The sequence below is a fragment of the Rhyacophila brunnea genome, unplaced genomic scaffold (assembly GCF_057557595.1).
Source record: "Rhyacophila brunnea isolate RB1 unplaced genomic scaffold, BYU_Rbru_1.0 scaffold_13, whole genome shotgun sequence".
NCBI classification, from domain to species: Eukaryota; Metazoa; Arthropoda; class Insecta; order Trichoptera; family Rhyacophilidae; genus Rhyacophila; species Rhyacophila brunnea.
This window is the reverse complement of record NW_028232785.1, coordinates 11,866,447-11,888,783: the sequence shown is the minus strand read 5'-3', so window position 1 is coordinate 11,888,783 and position 22,337 is coordinate 11,866,447. Positions and strand designations below refer to the sequence as shown.

Below are 22,337 nucleotides of genomic sequence, written 5' to 3'. Positions count from 1 at the left end.
TAGAGTTAATTGACACTATTTTTTTTTGTTATAATTGATTCTTACTGACAGTTGATCTAAAATTAGTTTTACATTATTCTTTCATGTGGCAATATCCTCCTACCCGTTATTTATTTGTATTTATTGTGACCAAATTCACCAAATTCGATCTGTCAATGTCAAAATAATCTGACAGCAAAACATGGAATTTTAAAGATTGTTTCTTCATTATAATAATATATAAATACACCGTTTTTAATTATGGAAAATAACAATTACATATTAGCAGATCCACTGACGACCAAAGTCAGTCCTGAAGATAATATTTATTCGAATTACGACGATTCTACAAACAATACAGAAAACGTCTTTGTAGATGAGGCTTCTGTACAAGACGACGGAATTTTCAAATTTCCCAAGGACAAGGTCAGTTTTTATTTGATATTCTCTTGGGGATGCTTCTATGGCACACATACTATTATTAGCTGCAGTTTATAATTTACTTTCAATTAAAAAATTAATCAATCGACCCTTATAGTTGAGTTGGCAACACTGCGTTCACTGATACTGGGAGGAGAACTAGTCACAAGACCCTATTGCTTTATACCCATTATGCTATACAAAAGTATGTATAGGCCGTGAACAAATCATACTAATGTCTGTTAACACCTGCCTCAACACAAATGTCAATCCAGATTATTTGTTTGAAACTAACGCATGTCCATACCTGCAAGCACACCCGTCAAATTAAATGTATTTTGGACAGTCTACGTTGTACAAAGTTGTGCGCTTTAATCCAAATAACATTCGACAAGACCACGAGTCGTTACATCCGATGAAACTCTAAAAATAGTCAGCATTGTATATTTTTATACAGTCGAACTCGGTTATTACGATCACGGACATAGCGAGATCTCGGATGTAATGAGGAAACATTCGTTGACATTTTAGTTTATAATTTTCTCCATACATTTATTCACTGTTATAAACGAGCTACTTATCGGATATACCGAGCAAAAATATCGTCAAAAATTTTCTTAAAACTGTTAATGTGTCGATCGCTTAAAAACATTTTCGACCCTAAGCAATAAAATCCGGCTGTAGACCGATGCCGCCGGGATCGGATTACGTTTATGACATTAGTTAAGTGTCTAAGTACCTAATTGGTGTTTTCGCCGACATTATTGAAAAAGTATCCACGCATATGGTTGAAATTTCATGTAAAAAAGCCAAGCTGAAGTCAGTAGGTACCTACCAGCATTCATTACAATAAACATCTTCTTTGTAGTTTATGAATGTCAATGTTTGTTTCGGGGAAAAATTCTAATTGTGTATTTTTGTTTGAATTGCGACTTTTTGTGTTATGTGACCGCTCATTTAAAAATACCTATTCTCTGATATAACGAGTAATGCTTATAACAAGCAAATTTAGTCGGTCTCATCTTCCTCGTAATAACCAAGTTCTACTGTATAATAATTTGTCCACCGTAGCACACGATGACTAATAACAATATAAATGTTTACTTATATTTTTTTTAACACTACATATTAAGCCTTTAGGCCCAATGACAGTTAGTGATAGTATAGTGAAACAGTAGTATGGTAGTAGAAGTGAAACAATCACAGAAAGACCCAGTATTCATATATGTACCAGGAAGCTTTCGGACAAGAAGTCAGTACTTTATGCATTAGACTGACAGCAAGGGGCTAATAATCTGGGTATTGAATATATTTAGGCATGGAGGGATGCAGGCTATGCACGAGTTACAATCCCTCCGTATTATGCCCAGTATGCATCTCTCCACACTGCGTTATGTCACGCAAGATCTTTGTTTATTATTAATATTTATGTACAATGTATTTTTTTCTACAGAATTCCACCATGGAAGATATTTGTAAATCCATCAAGAAGGAATGGGAAGTCCCCGTTGTAAATACAAGCAGTCAATACAATGATGAAACGGATGAATCTATCGATAGAGGTAAAATCAAAATTAAAGAAGAATTAATATGGCTGAACATGGGAAACCGAGAGCATGGTAACGAATATCATTCTGTGATTTCCTCCTGCGATTCGAATGAAGAAGTTTACAATAGTAATAATGGTCCAATCTTCAAATGTGACATGTGCTCTTTTTCTGTTTCGAGTATACATCAGTTGTCCTCGCACCGACTTACTCATTTTAATGTGACACATATTGAAAATGATAAAGCGTTTATTTTAGATAGAAATGAGTCCACACGTAATGAAAGTCACATAAAATCGGAACCGTTAATATATCATAGCGAAGTTTTAATATTAAAATGTGAGATATGCCCCTTTGAATGCAATCAATTGCAAGAAATGAAAGAACATAAGGCACTGCATGAAAACAACAACGTTAAAGCTGTTCAGAAAGTATATAAATGTTTTTTATGCCCTTATATAAGCAAATCTTTAAGCGATAATAAACGACACAGGTTGACTCATGCTATTGTAAAATGTAAAAAAGGTGTTAAATCCGCTTTAAAGTCTGGTAGTAGAAGGTGTAAGTCATTTAAGACTAAACGAAAGCCTAAAGTTGTTGGGAAATGGTATAAATGTGACTTGTGCCCTGTTAAGTATATACGACTTAAAAATTTAGAAAGTCATAAATTAACTCATAAAAGCGATGTTCAAACTGTGCTTATTGCCAGTGGTGAAAATATGACTGAATCTAAAGTAATTGTGACTGAAGTTCCCATTGAGATGAACAGCATTTCGTTGATTGTTAGCAATAAAATAGAAGTAAAAGTGAAATCAAAAAGAAGGCGTAAAAGAGCATTGCACACATGCAACGTGTGTTCGTTGAAGTCTACAAATGCAAAGACTCTAGTTGCGCATTATAAATTAAAACATCCCGGCGAAAACCACTTACAATGCGACTTGTGTACTTATCAGTGTATGACGAAAGATTGCATGATGACACATCAGCTGGTTCATATGACAGACAACCCTTTCAAATGTCCCATATGCGATTTCACATGCAAACTGGAGAACCGTCTTAAGGTGCACGAGAGCCTGCATAGCGGTGAGAAGCCCCTAAAATGTGACTCGTGCCCTTTCGCGACTGCGGAAAAGTCTCGGTTAACCAGACACAAAAAGATTCACCTGCCAGAAAAACCGTATAAATGTGAGTTGTGCGATTTTAGAACTGTACAAAAACACAAATTAAAAGTTCACGGTGTGGTCCACACCGAATTAAAACAGTGGAAATGTGACTTATGCCCTCACGCAACGACAAGATCATCTTATTTAAAAATGCATAAAATAAATAAACATTCTCCGGAAAAAGAAAGGCAGAGAAAAGAACGCGGAGAAGTGTATTTTCCTAAATGTGAGATGAACAACGATGACAGCTCTTCATCTGAGATAAAATACTTCCAATGTCAGTTGTGTCCCTATAAAACTACCCAACGAAGCAATTTTAATCATCACAAAATTACACACAGTACAGAAAAGCCGTTTCATTGTGAGGTTTGCGAATTTAAATGTAAAACTAAGACAAGTTTAAACATGCACGTAAAAGTACATATCAACGACGGAGAGTTCAAATGTTCATTGTGCCCTTTTACGAGTGCGTTTCAGACCAGATTGAGACGACACGAAATGAATCACAACCCCGATAAACCATACAAATGTGACCTGTGCAACTTCTCGACGGTGCAAAAACCGAAGCTTAAAACTCACAGAACAGTTCATTTCAGTGACAAACCGCTGAAATGTGACTTGTGCCCTTTCACGTGCAAGCAGCCGTACAGTCTGAAGAACCATAAAACGAGGCACACTGGAGTTAAGCCTTTTGTATGTGACACTTGTGCGTACAGCACGTTTACTAAAGGAGAACTAAAGAAGCATATGATCACTCGGCATGGAAGACATACGGTATAAAAATATATCCAACACCTATATCATAATGAAACCATATTTTAAAATCCAGGATCTTGGAAAGCCGGCAGATACATGACTATTGTAGTGGACACACTAGCGGCTTGATAACTAAATGATAATTTAACATCTTCTCTAGAACTACAGCCTGGCGTAGATCTCAGCCACCTCTAGCAGACTCCTCCACTCTCCATCTCCTGTCAATAACTCCTGGCACTTGCAAGTCTTTCTGTAGCCCAAAAAACCACCGAAGTTGAAGTCTTCCCATATGAATACTCTATATTACTTACCTAGTTGAGGAAAAACAATCTTTACGTGAGCATCCCGAAAACCACTGGCAACACCATACGCGACTGCAGCAACTAGCTTCACACTTGTCTTTAGATCTAGTAGTCACGGTTTACCCTGACTTATCAGATAATTGCCTGCGTACATAAATTCATATATTTAACTTGATCTAAATGGTGTAAGAATATAGGGTAATAAATGTTTTAAAAGTAAAGCTGCGTTATCTAAATCTTTTCCCTAATATCTCCATATTCTTATCTATACCATATGTAGAGGACGTATTGCGGCCACAGCAAAATCACTTTTGAATGGTATTAGTGTCATTTGAAAGTAACAACGTCAACACCAAAATGAGTCACCTGCACTGCCACAAGAATCTGACACCAGTCTATCTTCCAGTGGCAAGGACTCCATACTAGTCGATTATTAATTAGATCCTAACTTTTTAAAATAAAAAAATTACGTATGTATTTGTTCATAATAAAATTGTTCTATTATAGATTATATCAGTAACGTACTCATCTGTATTTATAATAATTTAATAGTAGTTGTAATACACCTACACGAAGATGGGTGGTATCGCATATGCAGCACATCCAATCATAAACCAAAAGTACCATCAAAATCTTGCTCTATGGCGACTGGCTTTCGCATTTCTGTCTTATTCTACGCCGTACGGTATAAACCAATGACATTAATATGGACGAAGCATCTGGAAAAAAAAATGACACTCACTTTTTTGTCGGGTCTGTCGAATGGTATAATCTATTCTAACGCCATTACAATAAAGGTGATATTGCTATAAATTCTCGATGTTTTTTCTCGGGTCTGCCGAATGGCATAATTCATATTTTAATATCAATACGTTCGTTCAAATGAACATCGACACTAGAAACACTGTTCTAACGCCATTACAATAAAGGTGATATTGCTATAAATTCCCGATGCGTGATATCACATAATAAAAATTGCAAAATTTTGTCGCGTGATGTCTACCTATCGCTATGCGCGAATTTACTTGCTAGTTTCTGTACTGAGTGCATTCTCCATTAATAATGTCATTGGTATAAACAGATCAGACGACTTATTATGATAAAAATAATGTGGGTTGTCTTCTTGGTGAGGCTGTAATAAGTTTTAAATCTTGAGTGTGGAGAAAGAATAAATGTGATTTTCAATAGCTATGTCTGTAATGACAATATACATTTAAGTTAAAATTGTCATATAAAGAAAAATGTGCATTCAATATTGATATTATTTAAGAACACTCAGCGCCCTTTGTGTTTCTTGTGATTTACGGCCCGACCGTCATAAAGTAATAAACTGAATCCAGGTAAAAATGTTGGTCCATGATGGCGACTGGCTTTTACATATCTGTTTTGTGGCGTATAACAATACAACTCGAAAATTACTCTAAAACTAAACTAATGCGGGGCAGTACATGACTTACCGGCATTTATAACATGAAATAAGTGTTCAATCCAACATTATTGAGACAGAAATATATGTCAACGATCGGCACGATACTAATATCTATAGGGTGTTTCGAATCAGTGAGAATCTGACCCACCATCAATGGTACTGTAGTGTTCTTGGAAGCTATCAACCAACGAATGGTCACAGTGAGACACTTCATCTTCCACAGACACAACCAGGTCTGTGCTCCCTCATTCCTGCCATTCAACCATCACCACATTCAATACAGTCCACCCATTTTTACAACCAATCATAATTAAATATATAAACAAATTTTTATTTATTTACATTACAGATAAATATAATACATTATAAAAAGTATACTAGTAAATACACGTAATAATAATTTATAAAACTAAAAATATAAGTCTGTTAAACTCGCTCTCACTCAAACTATTTTCATATCATATTGATATTCAAACCGGTTTTACACTATGTTTACTCGCTGTATGTTTGTTCAACTCTCCTTTTGTAAAGGTGCTATACGCACATATTTCACAAACGAAAGGCCTAATTCCAGTGTGCCTCGCTTTGTGATCCTTAAGACTGTACGGTTGCTTGCACGTAAAAGAGCACTGGTCACATTTTAATGGCTTATCGCTGAAGTGAACCATCCTGTGTGTTCTGATCCTCGGTTTTTGCACCGTCGAATAGTTACAGAGGTCACATTTGTACGGCTTATCGGAATTGTGGTTCATTTCGTGCCGTCTCAGCCGGGCAGGAAAACTACTGGCATAAGGGCACAAAGAACATTTGTACTCTCCGTCATTGTTATGCTTTTTCACGTGCCAGCGCAAATTTCGTAGAGTCTTACATTTAAAATGGCAGACGTCGCATTTAAATGGTTTTTCTGTTCTATGCGATACTCTGTGTGCTATCAAGTTGCCTCGCAGCATAGTCTTATAAGGGCATAAGTGACATTGAAAGTATATTTTCTCAGACGAACAACTCTTTTTAGTGCTTAAGGGGGGACATGCTCGTCGAAGGTTAAAATTGAGTTTTTATTGTATTTTCAAACCATGATCCTGGACAATCCTTAAACGTTGTAGATAATCTATTTATATAATTTTGAAGCCTTATTATCCTTTATAGTTATTTTAAACATTTTATGACTGCATAAAGTATTTTTGTTACATAAAATAGTATTCTTTTAAACCTCTCGCTCTAATGTTTTAGAATATAGTCATATTTCGGTACATAACTGTGCAGTGGTGTTAAGATTTTTTACTTTTATTAATTTTTAAACGCATTTATAAAACCATTAGCATAATTTATTACGAGATAATTTTTGTAAAATATTCACGATAACAAATTATATTGATAATCTCTGTGATCCCAAATTTGACAAGAATTAGGCATTTTATTATTCAAAAAATCGGCAAGATTAACACATTTGAAGATGATTCTAAAGGTATTTATTATAAGCTATGTCCATGACCATTCAAGTGTGATAAACATCTTATGAATAATGATTGCTTTATAATAATTATTGACCTAAGAATAAGGTAGTGTTTTTTTGAAATACGCTATTTCTTTTGTCATTCCCCAGTAGTTAAGCTACAACATACGGCCGTAGCCATAAATTGACAAACTATAATTAAAGTAGGGAGTAAAATGATATTGACGCGCGTGTTTGAACATGTACCGTTTAAAAAAAAATAAAAAAAAAATCGGTTAGGTACATGTTCAAACACGCGCGTCAATATCATTTTACTCCCTACTTCAATTATAGTTTGTCAATTTATGGCTACGGCCGTATGTTGTAGCTTAACCACTGGGGAATGACAAAAGAAATGGCGTATTTCAAAAAAACACTACCTTATTCTTAGGTCAATAATTATTATAAAGAAATCATTATTCATAAGATGTTTATCACACTTGAATGGTCAAGGACATAGCCTATAATAAATACCTTTAGAATCATCTTCAAATGTGTTAATCTTGCCGATTTTTTGAATAATAAAATGCCTAATTCTTGTCAAATTTGGGATCACAGAGATTATCAATATAATTTTTTATCGTGAATATTTTACAAAAATTATCTCGTAATAAATTATGCTAATGGTTTTATAAATGCGTTTAAAAATTAATAAAAGTAAAAAATCTTAACACCACTGCACAGTTATGTACCGAAATATGACTATATTCTAAAACATTAGAGCGAGAGGTTTAAAAGAATACTATTTTATGTAACAAAAATACTTTATGCAGTCATCAAATGTTTAAAATAACTATAAAGGATAATAAGGCTTCAAAATTATATAAATAGATTATCTACAACGTTTAAGGAGTGTCCAGGATCATGGTTTGAAAATACAATAAAAACTCAATTTTGACCTTCGACGAGCATGTCCCCCCTTAAAGAGGATTTAGTATGTCCTTTCTTTTTAGAACATTCATTTTTAATAGAATGTTTGTATATTTTGTGCAATTTTTAATTATCTGACGTTTTTGTTGTAAAAGGGCACAAGTCACATTTCCACGGCTTCAAATCAGAATGGACAACACTGTGTATTTTTAATTTGTGTCTTTGCACTGTCCTATAATCGCACAGCTCGCACTTATACGGTTTTTCCGTCCAATGGATCCTTTTGTGGCGCACAAGCCGAGACTTATCGATGGTCGCGTAAGGGCACACGTCGCATTTTAAAGGCTTATCGCCGCTGTGAAGACTTTCGTGCTTTTTGAGATTCTTATTAAAATTGGACGCGAATTCGCATTTGGAACATTTGAACGGTTTGGCATTGCTATGTGTAACTTTATGAGCGTTCAGGGTAGGCCTAGTTAAACACTCATACGGGCATAACTCACATTTTAAGAGGTTTTTGCCAGGGTGTTCTGATCTATAATGTGCCACAAGAGAGTTGGCACTCGTAGTTTTCAAAGCGCACATTTTACAAATATGGACAGTCTCTTTACGTCTCTTTTTCTGTTCAATAACAACAATTTTTGTAGGCATATCGATTGAATTTTTTTCCATTTTAAGTTCTCTGTTGTCGAACGTGATATCCAATTTTTGACTACCATTTTCGTCGGCCAATGTTTGTGATTTGGCAACCGCAGTTTTTGCTAAGTCTTCGAAGATATCACTTCTATGAACAAGTTTATGAGATACCAGCTTATTTAATCGTACGTACTCGGACGGGCATACGTCACACTTATATCGTTTCACAACATCGTCGGGATTTTTTTTAACCTTATGTGGTGGACAAGCTTTCTTTTTTTTAACCTTAAGTAACGGACGTTCTCTCTTCATAGTATATTTGGCATGTTTATTAATTCTCACAACGGTAGCGTGAGTTAATCTATGTTTCTGTTTATCAGTTAAAGATTTACATATATACGGACATAAAGAACATTTATATACATTCTTTACAAGTGTCACATCAGATTTTTCATGCAAAGAAGCGTGTTCTTTTATTTTTTTCAACTGATCACATTCATAACGGCATATCTTGCATTTGAACTGTATAACTTCAGAATACGGCAACATTTTCGATGTTTCATTTAACAATTCATTTATACCGGGTTTATTATTCTCAAAAACTAATCTTTTATCGTCTTTTAAAGGTTTTACGTAGAAATGAGACAAACGGTGCGATGAAAACTGACATAAACTCATAGTCACAAAAGGGCACAAATCACAAATAAAAGCTTCGCCGTTACGACTATTATTCAAATTAAAACCAGTCGAATTACTGCGATTGAACGAACAGATGTGACTATTACTCACTGATTCGTTCAAATGAATGAAACCGTGTAACGCCAATTCACTCGATTCATTACAAACAAAAGAACACGCTTTACAGTGAAATTCGTATTCATTATTTTGATTTACAAATTGCAACGCTGTAAATTGTTTAGCGACAAGATTGCCACTTTTACACTCGTAAACTATTTTGGTGTCATAATGCAACTTTAATTCGTTGAAGTCTTTAAAACGTTGCGAACACAGAAGACACGTGAACTCCGATGATTCGTCATCACGACGATCGTCTGCAGTTAACAATTCTTGTTTAATATTGACTATAGTTATATCGATAGACTCTCCCGCGTCGGTTTCATCTTGGTATACGTCAGCGGACTGAAGTGGATCTCTGATATCAGGAACTATGCACTCCTCCTTGATCACAGGCTTGCGAGCAACAGCTATCGGGATCTGTAGAAACAATTATAATACAAAACGTATTAGTTAGGTGGCTTAACAACAAATTTTAGGTGATTAAAATATAAGTATATTACCAATATCACGGTTTCCAACGCGTTGACATTTTCGAGGTCAGGAAAAACAAATAGACAAGAATTTCAACATTAAAACTAAAATTTGAAGATATCCTGATGCTGTCTATGAATTAAGGTCAGTATTTACCAGCGGCGGAGGGTGGAGGTAGGCTGTTGAGATCTGACATAAATAGTGCACACTAAACTTTGTCAGTCATACATATTGTTTTCGTTTAACTAAGAATACAAATTGCAGATGGTACATATTGGGTTAGTTTTTAAATTTCATTGGTTAATTTTGTCGTGAGGAAAGGTTCAGGTAGCTAAATTAGTAAAATATATTGGCCTAATTTATTAACCCCCACCTGGCACAATATTTTTTTCAGGATTCTTTGACGGTATTTATTCAATAAAGAATGTTACATTTTTAAATCTTGTTATTTATTTGTTGAAAAAAAAATAGTATATACAATGTTACTTACCTTGCGGAAGATATTATTTGAAGGTATCGCTGTCTTGCTTAATCGCGTACAGGCACCGGTCCTGTCGAAGTCACCTGCGGCAAAGTGTGCAGAGCAAATCTTGGAATGGTCTGATGGATTCCAATTATCGGGCCGCCCGATGGCGATAACCCACAACTTCCGTAGTCGTTCATCTCTTGGAATGCTAAAAAATGTAATATAATAATATTAATCATCATTGAAGTTAATCCCATCACCAAACCATACCTGGTCTGAATCAGGCGCATCACGAGATCCTATACTAATAATCCACTCAAAAGTAGGTAATTCACCCTTAATTGCAGCAACAAACTGTATTACGCGGTGTCTTACGTGGGCAAAGTCAATGCGAATGCTACGCGACGACACGAAAATATCAAACAGTCAACGCCACCTGTAGTGGCCTACGTGCAGATAATACCCGGCAAGCGGTGTGGAGCTTCACCGACGCGATGAAACAGTTTGATATTTTGATTTATTTAAAGTAGACGCGTGGCGGTGTAGGCGTCGCCATGTTAACAATTTTATAATAAACGCCATCATCATCATCAGGGGTGCGACAACCCGGTGTGGGTCTTGGCTTCCTCCAACTGTCCCTATACAGTGTGGTCGCTTTCCAATTCGGTACCCCCAGAATACGGCAGTCACTGGCAGCTCCATCCAACCAGCGAATCTTTGGCCTGCCTCTTCTTCTACGCCCTATTGGATTGCTGGACATCACTCTCTTTACCTGTTCATTGTCATTCATATGGTGCACATGACCAAGCCATCGCAGTCTCCCAATCTTAATTGATTGAACTGCGCTGCAATCTTCGTACAGCCCGTATAGCTCACCATTATATCTTCTCCTCCAGTTGGTGCCGTCAATGATCGGTCCATATAAACGGCGGAGAATTTTTCTTTCAAAGATGTTCAGGGCTCGTTCATTTCGCAGAGTTAATGCGTAGGTGAGCACTGGCTCTACAAGTGTCTTGTAAAGGCAGTGCTGTATAATAAACGTAGCAGGTAATTATTTACATGCATCTAAATATTTCTAGGCATTACCATGGTAATAAACAAATTGTATAAATGTGCGATGGTGACTCAGCTACACGTAGGACAACAATGCTTCGCATCGTTGTGGATCGTATTGCTTCAAACCGCATCGACTTCGCCCACGTAAGACGTCCAGTTAGTCTTTATATTTTCTTATATGAATGAAATATTATTTAAAAATTTGCAGTTCTCTGTAGTGGACAAAGTGTGCTAACAAATGTAAATGTGTATGTAAACAAAAATACATGGATGTATCAAAATATATAAAATATTCGGAAATATTTGATTAATCTTTCGAACGGTTTGTATACAATGTTCATTTGTTCACCGAACTATGAATTATCTCGATCTGAACTAGGCATTATGATGGTTTCAATACGCACGAAACAAATTCAACTACTTAGGTATAATCTACCTGTGGAAAGTAACTCCTTGTATACGTTTCCCAGAACGATTTTTGCAGCCTCGCACGTAACAGGTCACCATGGTATAGATACCAACTTATATTGTTTTCTTTTAAATAAACTATCGAAATAACAGTAATATTAAAAACAAAACCGGCACACACTTTTACTGAAAATATACAATAACAAAAACAGCTGTCAGTTGTCATCAATGTTGCCATCTTTTCAAAGTGGAATTATAGTACAGCCTCCAAAATTATAGTATTTGGGGGAAAAATATAGTACGCGTTGTCATCTGTTGAAAATGTATAGGTTTTTTGTTTCTCAGAAAAAAATAACCGAGAATTTGAGAAACTCCAAGACCCCTTTTTATTTAGGTACCTCTTCCGACCAAAAATGCTTATCATCGAATTCAAGAAATTTCATTTTCAGGGAATTTTTTACGTTTTTCGAGCAATTTTTTTTCAAAGTTTTCCAAATCTTCTTATATTGCGAAATAATAGTACTTTTTACATATTTTTCCCGATATTCAAAATTATAGTATTTTGGGCTTACTATACCTGTTTTATATCGTACATAATACGCGGACCAAAGTTATAGTACAAATACTATAATTATAGTACGGTTGGCAACACTGGTTGTCATTGGAGTGAATTCATAGATAATACGAGATAAACTTGTTGCGACCATAGATAATAATGTATGTGTCGCGACTCATGAAATAATTGCCAAAATTTTCTTCTACAAATACCTAGGTAAATGAATGTAAGAAAAATTGATTGGAAAACATGATTGTCATTATTACAATGTTAAAATCAAATTAACTACCTACCTACATAAAATAATGTCTTGAAAAACATAAATACCTACCTAATTGCTTTATAAAAAAAGCATCAACAAAAATAATACCTAGGTAGGTACATATTATATTAGCGTTAATTATTTTGAAAATATTATAATAGATAAGTAAGTACCTACTAATTAAATACATTTTCAAAGCTCTTGACGCTTTGTTACAAGAAGAAAATAATAATATTGAAAATTTAATGCTAAGGTAATACTGGTCTGTGTTAACTTGACATGAAACAAAGTCGGTCACCTGTCAAAAAAAACAACATAAAGGAAATGATTCAGTAAATCATCATGGATATAAAAGAAGAACCATTGGATCCGTTGCAGCTAAGCTCATCTTTCGATGACATCAATGACAGATTGGAAAACAAATTCAATTATGTCACCATTGTATCACCACAATACATAAAGACGGATATTATTGGTTGTGGACCAGTTAAAGAGGAGGTTGGTCTATTTTTCATCGCATAACATTATAGCGCCTGTACACATGCATGGAATTACTGTCGGCAATTGTGCTTATTTTAAACTGTCATGACAATAACTGTTAACACGTAAAAGTGCTGACTGTCTCCAATCTCATTCTTCAAGCGAGACGCGAGGTTGTCATTTTATACTACTGACAGGTCGTATTGAAGATCGGAGCTCAAAATGAGTAGTTCGTTTTTTTGCCGGCAGGTTCGCTACGATCGCTCTACTGCGCAGGCGCAGATCGAAAACAATCTTACAGTCGCATTGGAAATTCGGAATCTTCCAATCTTGTTTGATCTATGCACGCAACCTTGCCAACTGCAGGATAATACATGTTTCCCCATACATTTTCTTACTGTGCACAGTACATCCATGCATGTGTAAACGGGGTATTACACACAATCAGCGTAGTGAGCTATTACCCTATTTTTTATAAGAATTATGCGTCTAACTTTGTCACATATATTTTCACAAGCAAGTATTAAAGAAGGCTATCGATATTCACAGGAACCCTGACAATATTAATGAGGACAATGGGTTACGTTTAAAAACGTCATGGTTTCCGACACTTTTAACAATACACAATATCTGATCTGGTATCTCTGGTCGTTGCAACTGTCAGTGTACTAGGTAAATGTGCCGCAGAGGTGGACATGAGATTTTAAAACTTTCTTTTTAAACCAAACCTAACATAACTTAACCTAATCTAACCTACCCCAACCTAATATTACCTCGTATAATCTTAGTTTGTAATAATGGTGTATCAAAATGTATGAAAATTTCAAATTTTCAATTAACGATTATTGGATCGAAAAGCCGATGCGCCGACAGAAAAAGGTATGTATTATAATTGTCTACATGGAATAAACTGTTTTCGTAAAAAAAAAATTGTAAAAGCTCGTGTCCACCTCTGCGGCACAATTACCGTAATCTAGTACACTCTCCCATTGTCATTCTTCAACATAAACGTATTGTATTTAGCTGGGGAAACAGGCATTGCAAATTAAATGACAACACTTTGTCTTTCACAGTCACAAAGAAATTCTTTAGAATTTACAGTCAATCCCCATTTAAAGCGCGCTGACTCGCATTATCGCTCTCTCACTTATGCGACAGTAAGTGATCAAGTGATATGAAGAGGGCACACTGGGCTTCTTACGGTTAATTTAGAAACGACTTACATTAGCTGGTTAAGGAATGGTTAGTTTTTCTTCAAAATCTCAATGAAATCATGTTATATAACAACGGACTGTATACGTTATATTAACATTTTTGTGACTCAATTCCTATGGACCTGTCAGTGGTGAAGGGTGGAGGTAGGCTGTTAAGATCCGACATACTTAGTGCACACTAAACTTTGTCAGTCGAACGTGTTTGTTTTCATTGAGCTAAGACTACAATGTGTTTGTTAGTTCTTAAAATGCAATTAATTAAACCCTGCCTAATACAAGCCATAATAGTATAGGTATGCTACGGGCGCTTACCTATAAAATATCGAAAATTATGCCATTAAACCATACATAATTTTAGATATAGATAGAAACAGGGCTTTTTTTGTAATGTAACGCGGTGGAATAGCGTTCCGGCACATTTTTTCCTGATATTTTTAATGTTTCAAAAGCATTTAGATGAAACATTGTTCGCGATTACATAGTACAAGTTAATTTTCTGAATCATCTCATATGAAAAGACATATAAAACTATCACGTTTGGTATATGCTTTGAATTAATCTATTACCATTTCTTCAAGTGAATGTGAACGCGAATTTTCGCAAATGTATCTAATTATTACCCCAATATGGTAATATTGGTCGTTGAAGATCAAAACAGTTTCGGCACTTTTGGTCATCAAACTCGTCGGACCACATTTGACACTTTTCGATCATTCAAAATACATTGATCGGTGGTGACTCACTGGAAGAAGACATTCGGCCATAGACTCTAACTATAAGAAAAGGAATTGAGACGATTTGTCAGACGAAAATTGGACTGAACTTTGGAAATCACCATGGCCCCCATAAAGGGGGGGTTGACAGGGCTTTAGCCAGGGGGTTCGACCAGATAATTAAAATAACACACATCACAAATTTGCTCTAATCGTAAAAAAAAACGCCTGCGGCGCTAATTTCCTTCGAGCATATTAACATTTTTAAAAATGTGGTTGTGTAATTACATTTTTCGGTTAATGTTTGTTGATACACTGAATACCTTTAATTTTACCTCAAACACAATTTGAAAAACGCTACTAGAGCATCACACTGCCTTTAACCTTAGTAATAGGTAAGGGGCCCGCATCGGGATGTGGTTACCATGGAAATCACTATATACTTTTATTCAAATATATCATCTATTCAATTCTAAACTATCCTAAACGCCGAATCATAAAATGTGCAGAAAAGCGAAATTTAGAAATTATGAACCTATACTTAATTCGATTTAGTTCTGTAATATCGAAAAATTAAAAAATCATTTTTTGTGTTTCAAATTACAATAAATTTTGGGGAATTTTTTCCAATTTCAAATTTATGAAAAATTCAATACATTGGCAAAGAATGTTACTTAGGATACTTAAGAAGTGGCATGAAAATAATTGTTTCTTAAATTCAATATAATCCTATGCATTTAGGTTTATACAGAAATGTTGGAAATTTCATAGAGAATCGATTGATGTAAAAAAACGTATTTCGAAAAATTAGGATAGTTTAGAATTGAATAGACAATATGACATTTTTTCAGTAAGTAAATTGTTTGGCAAGAAGTGAGTTCCGGCACCTTTTTTTTTAAGAAAAATAGCCCTGGATAAAAGTATCTTTTTCTTCAATTATGGTTTGGTTAGGCAGGGCTTAATGAATTTAAAAAAACTAACCAACACCATCTGTAATGATATTTATTCTTAATTCATCGAAAACAATAACTTATGATTGAAAAAGTGTGCACTATTTTTGTCGGATCGCCCGTAGCATACCTATACTATTATGGTTTGGTTTAGGTAAGGTTTAATTGAATTTTAAAAACTAACAAACACTATCTATACATTGTAGTCTTATGCGTCAATTACATTGAGCTACTTTACGAGGTGTTTGTAGGCGAATTTAAAAGCGGGCGATTCAACTACTGCGATTGTGATGATGACACACAAAACTTTCCATTCGTTGAAAAGCCACAAGCCAGCGACTATTTTGACAGAACGTAGTTCGTTTTTTTACTGGGAGGTTGCTACTACGCTCTACTGCGCAGACGCAGTAGGCCCACGTGTAGCCAGCGTGTAAAGTTAACCGGTTTTCAACTTTTCTCGGTAGATTGTTTACAATCTGCTTGTTAGCTTGTTCAATGATGACACTGGGCGACTTTACAGGCAGATTGTAAATTCGCCAATAAACAGCTCGTAAAGTAGCTCAATGTAATTGACGCATTAGTTCAATGAAAACAAATAATATGTTTGACTGACAAAGTTTAGCGTGCACTATTTATGTCGAATCGTAACAGCTTACCGACACTGGGACCTTGTTGACCTTGGGATTCTTGTGGTGGGATCGACCAAAATCCATCCTGCTATCGACGCATCGGACATGCCTGCAGTACACTACCATCTCTTTTTTACTCTGAGCAATGTTGCTTAAGTTAACCCCGTTTCGACATATTTAAAGCGGCATTTGCATTTATACACTTAACAGTAGGTATATTTTAATACATTATCTCTCGGCAACCCAAATGTATTGGCGTGCCACAAAACAGGTAATTCAAAGTACTGGACACTCAGTGTGCCACTGAAATAAAACTAGTAAATCTATTGTATGACACGCTACATAAAAACATAATAAAAACTACAATATTTAATCATTAGTGACTCCCTTGTGGCTCAATTTTGGAAGCTAACACCTCAATATTTGGTTCATAGTTTGAAGTTTTTAATTTTATGCACATTTCCGAATTTTCTTCAGTTAAACGATTTTGATACGGGCTTATAATATATTTCATAGCTGAGAATATTTGCTCACTGTAATGTAAATAGTACCGAAAACACTTAAAATAGCGAATGCGACTTTCTTCATACAATGAAATCTTTGAAAAGTGTATCATCACATAATATAACGGTACAGTCTTTAAAGTACCGAAAATTTTAATAAACCGTCATTTCCGAGGCGTGCCACCAAAAATCCTTTTGCGTGTCACCTGGTAGCATGCGTGGCATAGGTTCAATGACATTATTAATGGACAACGCACTCAATACAGTGGCTAGCAAGTAAATTCGCGCATAGCTACATTCGCACATGTATAGGTAGACGTCACGCAATTTCCATTATGTGGTATCACGCATCGGGAATTTATAGCAATATCACCTTTATTGTAATGGCGTTAGAACAGTATTTCTAGTGTCAATGTTCATTTGAGTGAACCCGTTCAAACCGAACCATTCGGCAGACTCAACAAAAAGCATCGAGAATTTATAGCAGTATCACCTTTATTGTAAATGGCGTTAGAACAGATTATGCCATTCGGCAGACCCGACAAAAAAGGGAGTGTCATTTTTTTTTCGAGATGCTTCGTCCATATTAATGTCATTGCATAGATTGCCGGGCGCTGGTCTAGAATTTATTGTTAGTATGTTGGAATCATAGACTATAAATACATCTAGACGCCACCCGTTGCATTGCTAAATGAAGCTGCGTGCCGTGCGTTTGGTTTGTGGGCGAGCGAACGCATTCGTCTACAAATGTTCGAGACCATAGACCATTTCGCTAGTGCTCGCCCAAAGTGCTCGCACTAGACGCTCAGAATTAAAATATAATTTTCTATTTTTTTACGTTATATAGTATTTTTAAGCGGTCAAAATGCAACCATTAGGTAAAGATATCCATAATTTAAGTTATTTTAAAGAAACACTAGGTCACTGATATTAAAATATATAATAATATATCACTAACATGTATCAACTTACCTATGAAACGTAATACCATCTTCTTGCTTATCAGTACGGCTACCATATTTTAATACAACACACAGAACCATCTTTCCTACTTAATTAACTAAAAATATTTACCACTGACTTTATGTTTAACACAAATAATAGCTATTTTAGCAACACAAGCTCGCAGGTTATCGACGCTACGTGAAGCGATTCGCCACGATTTGCCGGCGATACTTTTGGAAACTAACTCACACATATGTAGACCTTTTATCTTACTCTAGCGCGTGTCGCAGAGATTATAAGGGTGCCGAATACTTTCTCACTCGCACTCATGCATCGTTTTTGTTCAGGCCTTGGTTGGAATGGTTTTTAAAATGTTTAAATGCCTTAAAAATTACCTGTTTTTTCTCAAAATAATGAATATTTTCTTTACATCTTTACAGGCTTCCATTGCAGACAACGTCGTGCCCAAAATCAAATCTGAATACAACAGTCAAACAGCAAACCAATCAAACGGTTTCAATTGGCAATCTAGAATAGATAACTGTAATGATTCGACGGAAGACATTGCCGAAGAATCTGAGCAAATTTCAGATGACGTACAAACATTTTCGCCGTGTTACGAGGTACCAATCGAAAAAAACAATGTTAAAATTGAGATAAATATTTTAGAAAAGGAATCGTGTTCAAACGAAGACAGACAAATGATTCAAACAAAAGAACAATTTGAAAGTTCGAATATAATCGTCCCAGATTTAAATCAGACCGGAATTTCCAACTCGCTTTTTAAGTGCGGTGTCTGTGCATTTGAACATAAAGAATTGAGTGAATTGAAACGTCACGAATCCGTACATAACATTGAAAAAGTATACGTTGAAGTCGACGCGATTGTTAAAAAGAAAAGAAAGCCGAGAGTTAAAGCCGATGCAGCTGTTAAAAAAAAGGAACAAAAGACATACGATATATCGGTAAATGATAACGGTGAAAAAAAATACAAGTGCAAGGAGTGTTCGTTCGAAACTAAACACGTATCGTCTATATATAACCACAGATCCACTCATAATAAATCATTTAAATGCCCTCTGTGCCCCTTCGTGACTCAGCGGAAACAGGAATTGAGGGAACATAAATTGTTTTCACACTCTATTGTTTATAGTAACGAAATGCAGCTGGACAGCGTATGCAGACAGCCTCCGACGGAGAATAAAAACAAGCCGATTGATCCTGATAAAAATAAATACGTATGTGACATTTGTTCGCGTCGGTTCAGCGTGAGAAGGTACTTCAATGAACACAAACTGACACATAGTAATGAAAAGCCGTTCAAATGTCTCTCGTGTCCGTACGCAACTATAAAACGCAGGTATCTAAACATGCATAATATACGCAAACACAGTAGCGTTAAGCCATATAATTGTGATATATGTCCTTATGGTTCTCCGGATTTACCGTCAATGAAGATACACCGAAGGATACACTTTCCAGAGAAACCTTACAAGTGTCCACTCTGCGATTATAGCACTGTTCAAAGTCAAAAATTAAAAGTACACAGTTTGACGCATACTAAATTGAAACCGTGCAAATGTGACTTATGTCCTTTATCATTTAGACTACCGTACGATTTAAAATTGCACAAATTAAAAAAGCACACCCTAGCAAAACCGTTTGCGTGTGACGTATGTTCGTTTACGGCTTGTACTTTGAGTGAATTGAAAATACACAAATTGAACACCCACAAAGAATCTAATGGCGGTGAGATTGATGATAGTATAGAACTCTTTCAATGTGATCAATGTCCATATGTCTCGAACCTGAACGGTAATCTTAAAGTACACCAAGTCACACATAGTACAGAAAAGCCGTACCTATGTGAAATGTGTCCATTTCGGTCCAAGCAATTGATGTCCTTAAAATTGCACATGAAAAAGCATACTCACGAAAGAAAGTTCAAATGTGACTTATGCCCCTACGCAAGTATAAATTTGATGGGTTTGAATCTGCATAAAATGACCCACGATCCGGTAAAACCTTTCAAATGCGATCTTTGCGACTTTACGGCGGTGCAGAAACCTAAACTTAAGATCCACAGAACGGTTCACTTCAATGAGAAAAATGAGAAATGCAACTTGTGCCCTTTCACGTGTAAGCAGCCGGCTAATTTACGGATGCACAAACTTCGGCGGCACGATGGCGAGAAACCGTACGTGTGTGAAGTTTGCTCTTACAAGTGCATCCACCTGTGGCAACTAAAGAAACACAATAAAAAAAATCACTAAGTACAAACCTGAAATAGTTTAACATTATAGTCCTCGATGGAATGTAAATGTGACATGTTTCAAAATTCAACGCACCGAAGAGGTTCACTGAAACAAAATTCCAGTGTGAAACCTAGAGTCTGACTGAAACAAGAGAAGGGTGTCCAATTATTCGAAAATAAAATTATCCAAAGAACGGTACATCCTGCTTGCTCGTTGAGCAATTAACACTTATAATGTCTTGAGGTCGTGAAGACTCATATAATCAATGGATCTAGAGCTCTGGGAATCTCAGATGGATGCATAGAAGTTTAACGTGATGACTTGAGTGAGAGATCTCACGTTGGAGATACTTGGAGGATGGTTGTGCAGTCGGTCATGGACCTAAATGTACATTGTGTTTCTCTTCTTCTTTGGGACCTCATGACTGAGGATTTCGACCCAGATTCATTTATTAATACTTTAAAAGTATTTAAATTGTATTAAATAAATGCAAATAAAGCTTTGGAACAACATTCAACTTGATGCAGAATATCTGGAACTCACGACTGTACTCGGCTAAAACCAAATGTCGTCTATTTGAACGCTTGCAGTCTGACGGTGATGGCACAATACGAAGGCTCAGAGCAACCGTATTCTGAGCTTCGGGAACAGATGTTGACTGACTGGGTGTGCTATGGTATAACCTTAGGAGTAACGAGAGTTGACTATATAGCCTCTCATCACACTGAGAGTGAAGAAACAATATTAGACCTGCCTCGGCCGTGTGCTACGGATGTCTCAAGCCAACCGGATTCCAGCATAATCTGGGAACATGCAAGAAGACTGGCGAGCAACATCGATTTAGAGGCACTGTGTGATATCCATATGCTCCAACTAAGGGGTGGACGTCATGGTCGAAGAAGAAACAATTATATATATGCCACCATGAAATATATCATTATTATTATGTATAATATTCTTTTGAAATGGTTTACTAATGCTTATGTACAATAATTTATATAGTACATAGTCAAAATAAATAGACTATAAGATTGTTGAAAAAAAATCATATAACCTAACTTTTAAAGTTTTGACTTTTCGAATTGTAAACATAAATACTATAGACCAGGCCTGGGCAAACTACGGCTCCCGAGTATGTCTGTAGGGACCGCGAGGTTTAATTATTGTATATCTGTTGCGCCGTCGAGAAGAAATCTGCAAATTTTCTTCTTTCGACCACGTCCGATCTTAATAGAATCATATGGACCTCCACAGGGTGGAGGTTTGTATTGACAGATTTTGTTTTTACGAGAAATAGATGTCAGCCACTTGCTCAACCTATTAGGTCCATACTCTGACTCATACACAAATTGAAAAACAATATGTGTACTTGCCAGACCCAGGATTCGAACCTAAGATCCTCGACGCAATAGGCGGCCATCGTAGCATTTCACAACAGTCTTAATTCGCACAAATTTGAACAACCTAAAGATTATGCTCGAAAAATGTTTGTTATTTTTGGATTAACCTATATAAGTGAACAAACATTTTCAATTATGAATTTCAATAAAAACTCTTTACGTTCAAGCGTCACTGATAAACATTTACAAGCGGTTTTAAGAATCTCAACGACAAAATTACCACCTGAAATTAAAAAAATATAAGACAGTTATATTCTTCTGATTAAATTGTTGGCTATTAGAGAATCATTTATTTTTTACAACGTTTTTATTAGGTTGTATTCTTGTTTGTCCGGTGGTTGTTTATCCAGTACAAATCCTGTAATTGATTTTTAACTAACTTCCCGACTAGCTAGACATTTGAAACTGTTAGAATATATCAGAACACTATGCCAATGCATTCTTTTAATACTTCTAGCCATCTTTAAGGGTAAGCTCTACAGAATTGCCCTTGAGAATTGAAAATATGATTTTTTTATATGTGGTCTGGAATTGTTGGTCTACTAGCAATATACAAAGGTCGCCGACAATGCTTGTGTCAAATGTAAATGGTCTCTAAATTAAATTTAAATCATAAACACGGTCGACGTGAAGACAG

At 35.8% G+C, this 22,337-nt stretch overlaps 2 protein-coding genes across 3 annotated transcripts; one reads left to right on the top strand and one right to left on the bottom strand.

Moving 5' to 3' along the window:
* The first annotated feature begins 125 nt into the window (after nt 1-125).
* On the top strand, nt 126-21,912 carry LOC147076493 (uncharacterized). Of its 2 annotated transcripts, XM_085940304.1 has the most exons (3): nt 126-405; nt 1,853-2,018; nt 18,486-20,289. In XM_085940304.1, exons 1-3 carry the CDS (start codon nt 241-243, stop codon nt 18,524-18,526), a joined length of 372 nt encoding a protein of 123 aa, XP_085796430.1. In that variant the 5' UTR covers nt 126-240; the 3' UTR covers nt 18,527-20,289. The 2 variants fall into 2 exon arrangements, 1 of the variants encoding a protein (XP_085796430.1); XR_015069307.1 differs by lacking the exons at nt 126-405; nt 1,853-2,018 and adding an exon at nt 12,878-13,109 and having other exon boundaries at nt 18,486-21,912.
* LOC147076494 (uncharacterized) lies at nt 8,014-11,994 on the bottom strand. The gene is made up of 3 exons (XM_085940301.1): nt 11,822-11,994; nt 10,354-10,537; nt 8,014-9,809 (listed from the first exon to the last, which is right to left on the bottom strand). Exons 1-3 carry the CDS (start codon nt 11,890-11,892, stop codon nt 8,085-8,087), a joined length of 1,980 nt encoding a protein of 659 aa, XP_085796427.1. The 5' UTR covers nt 11,893-11,994; the 3' UTR covers nt 8,014-8,084.
* Nucleotides 21,913-22,337: the final 425 nt, after the last annotated feature.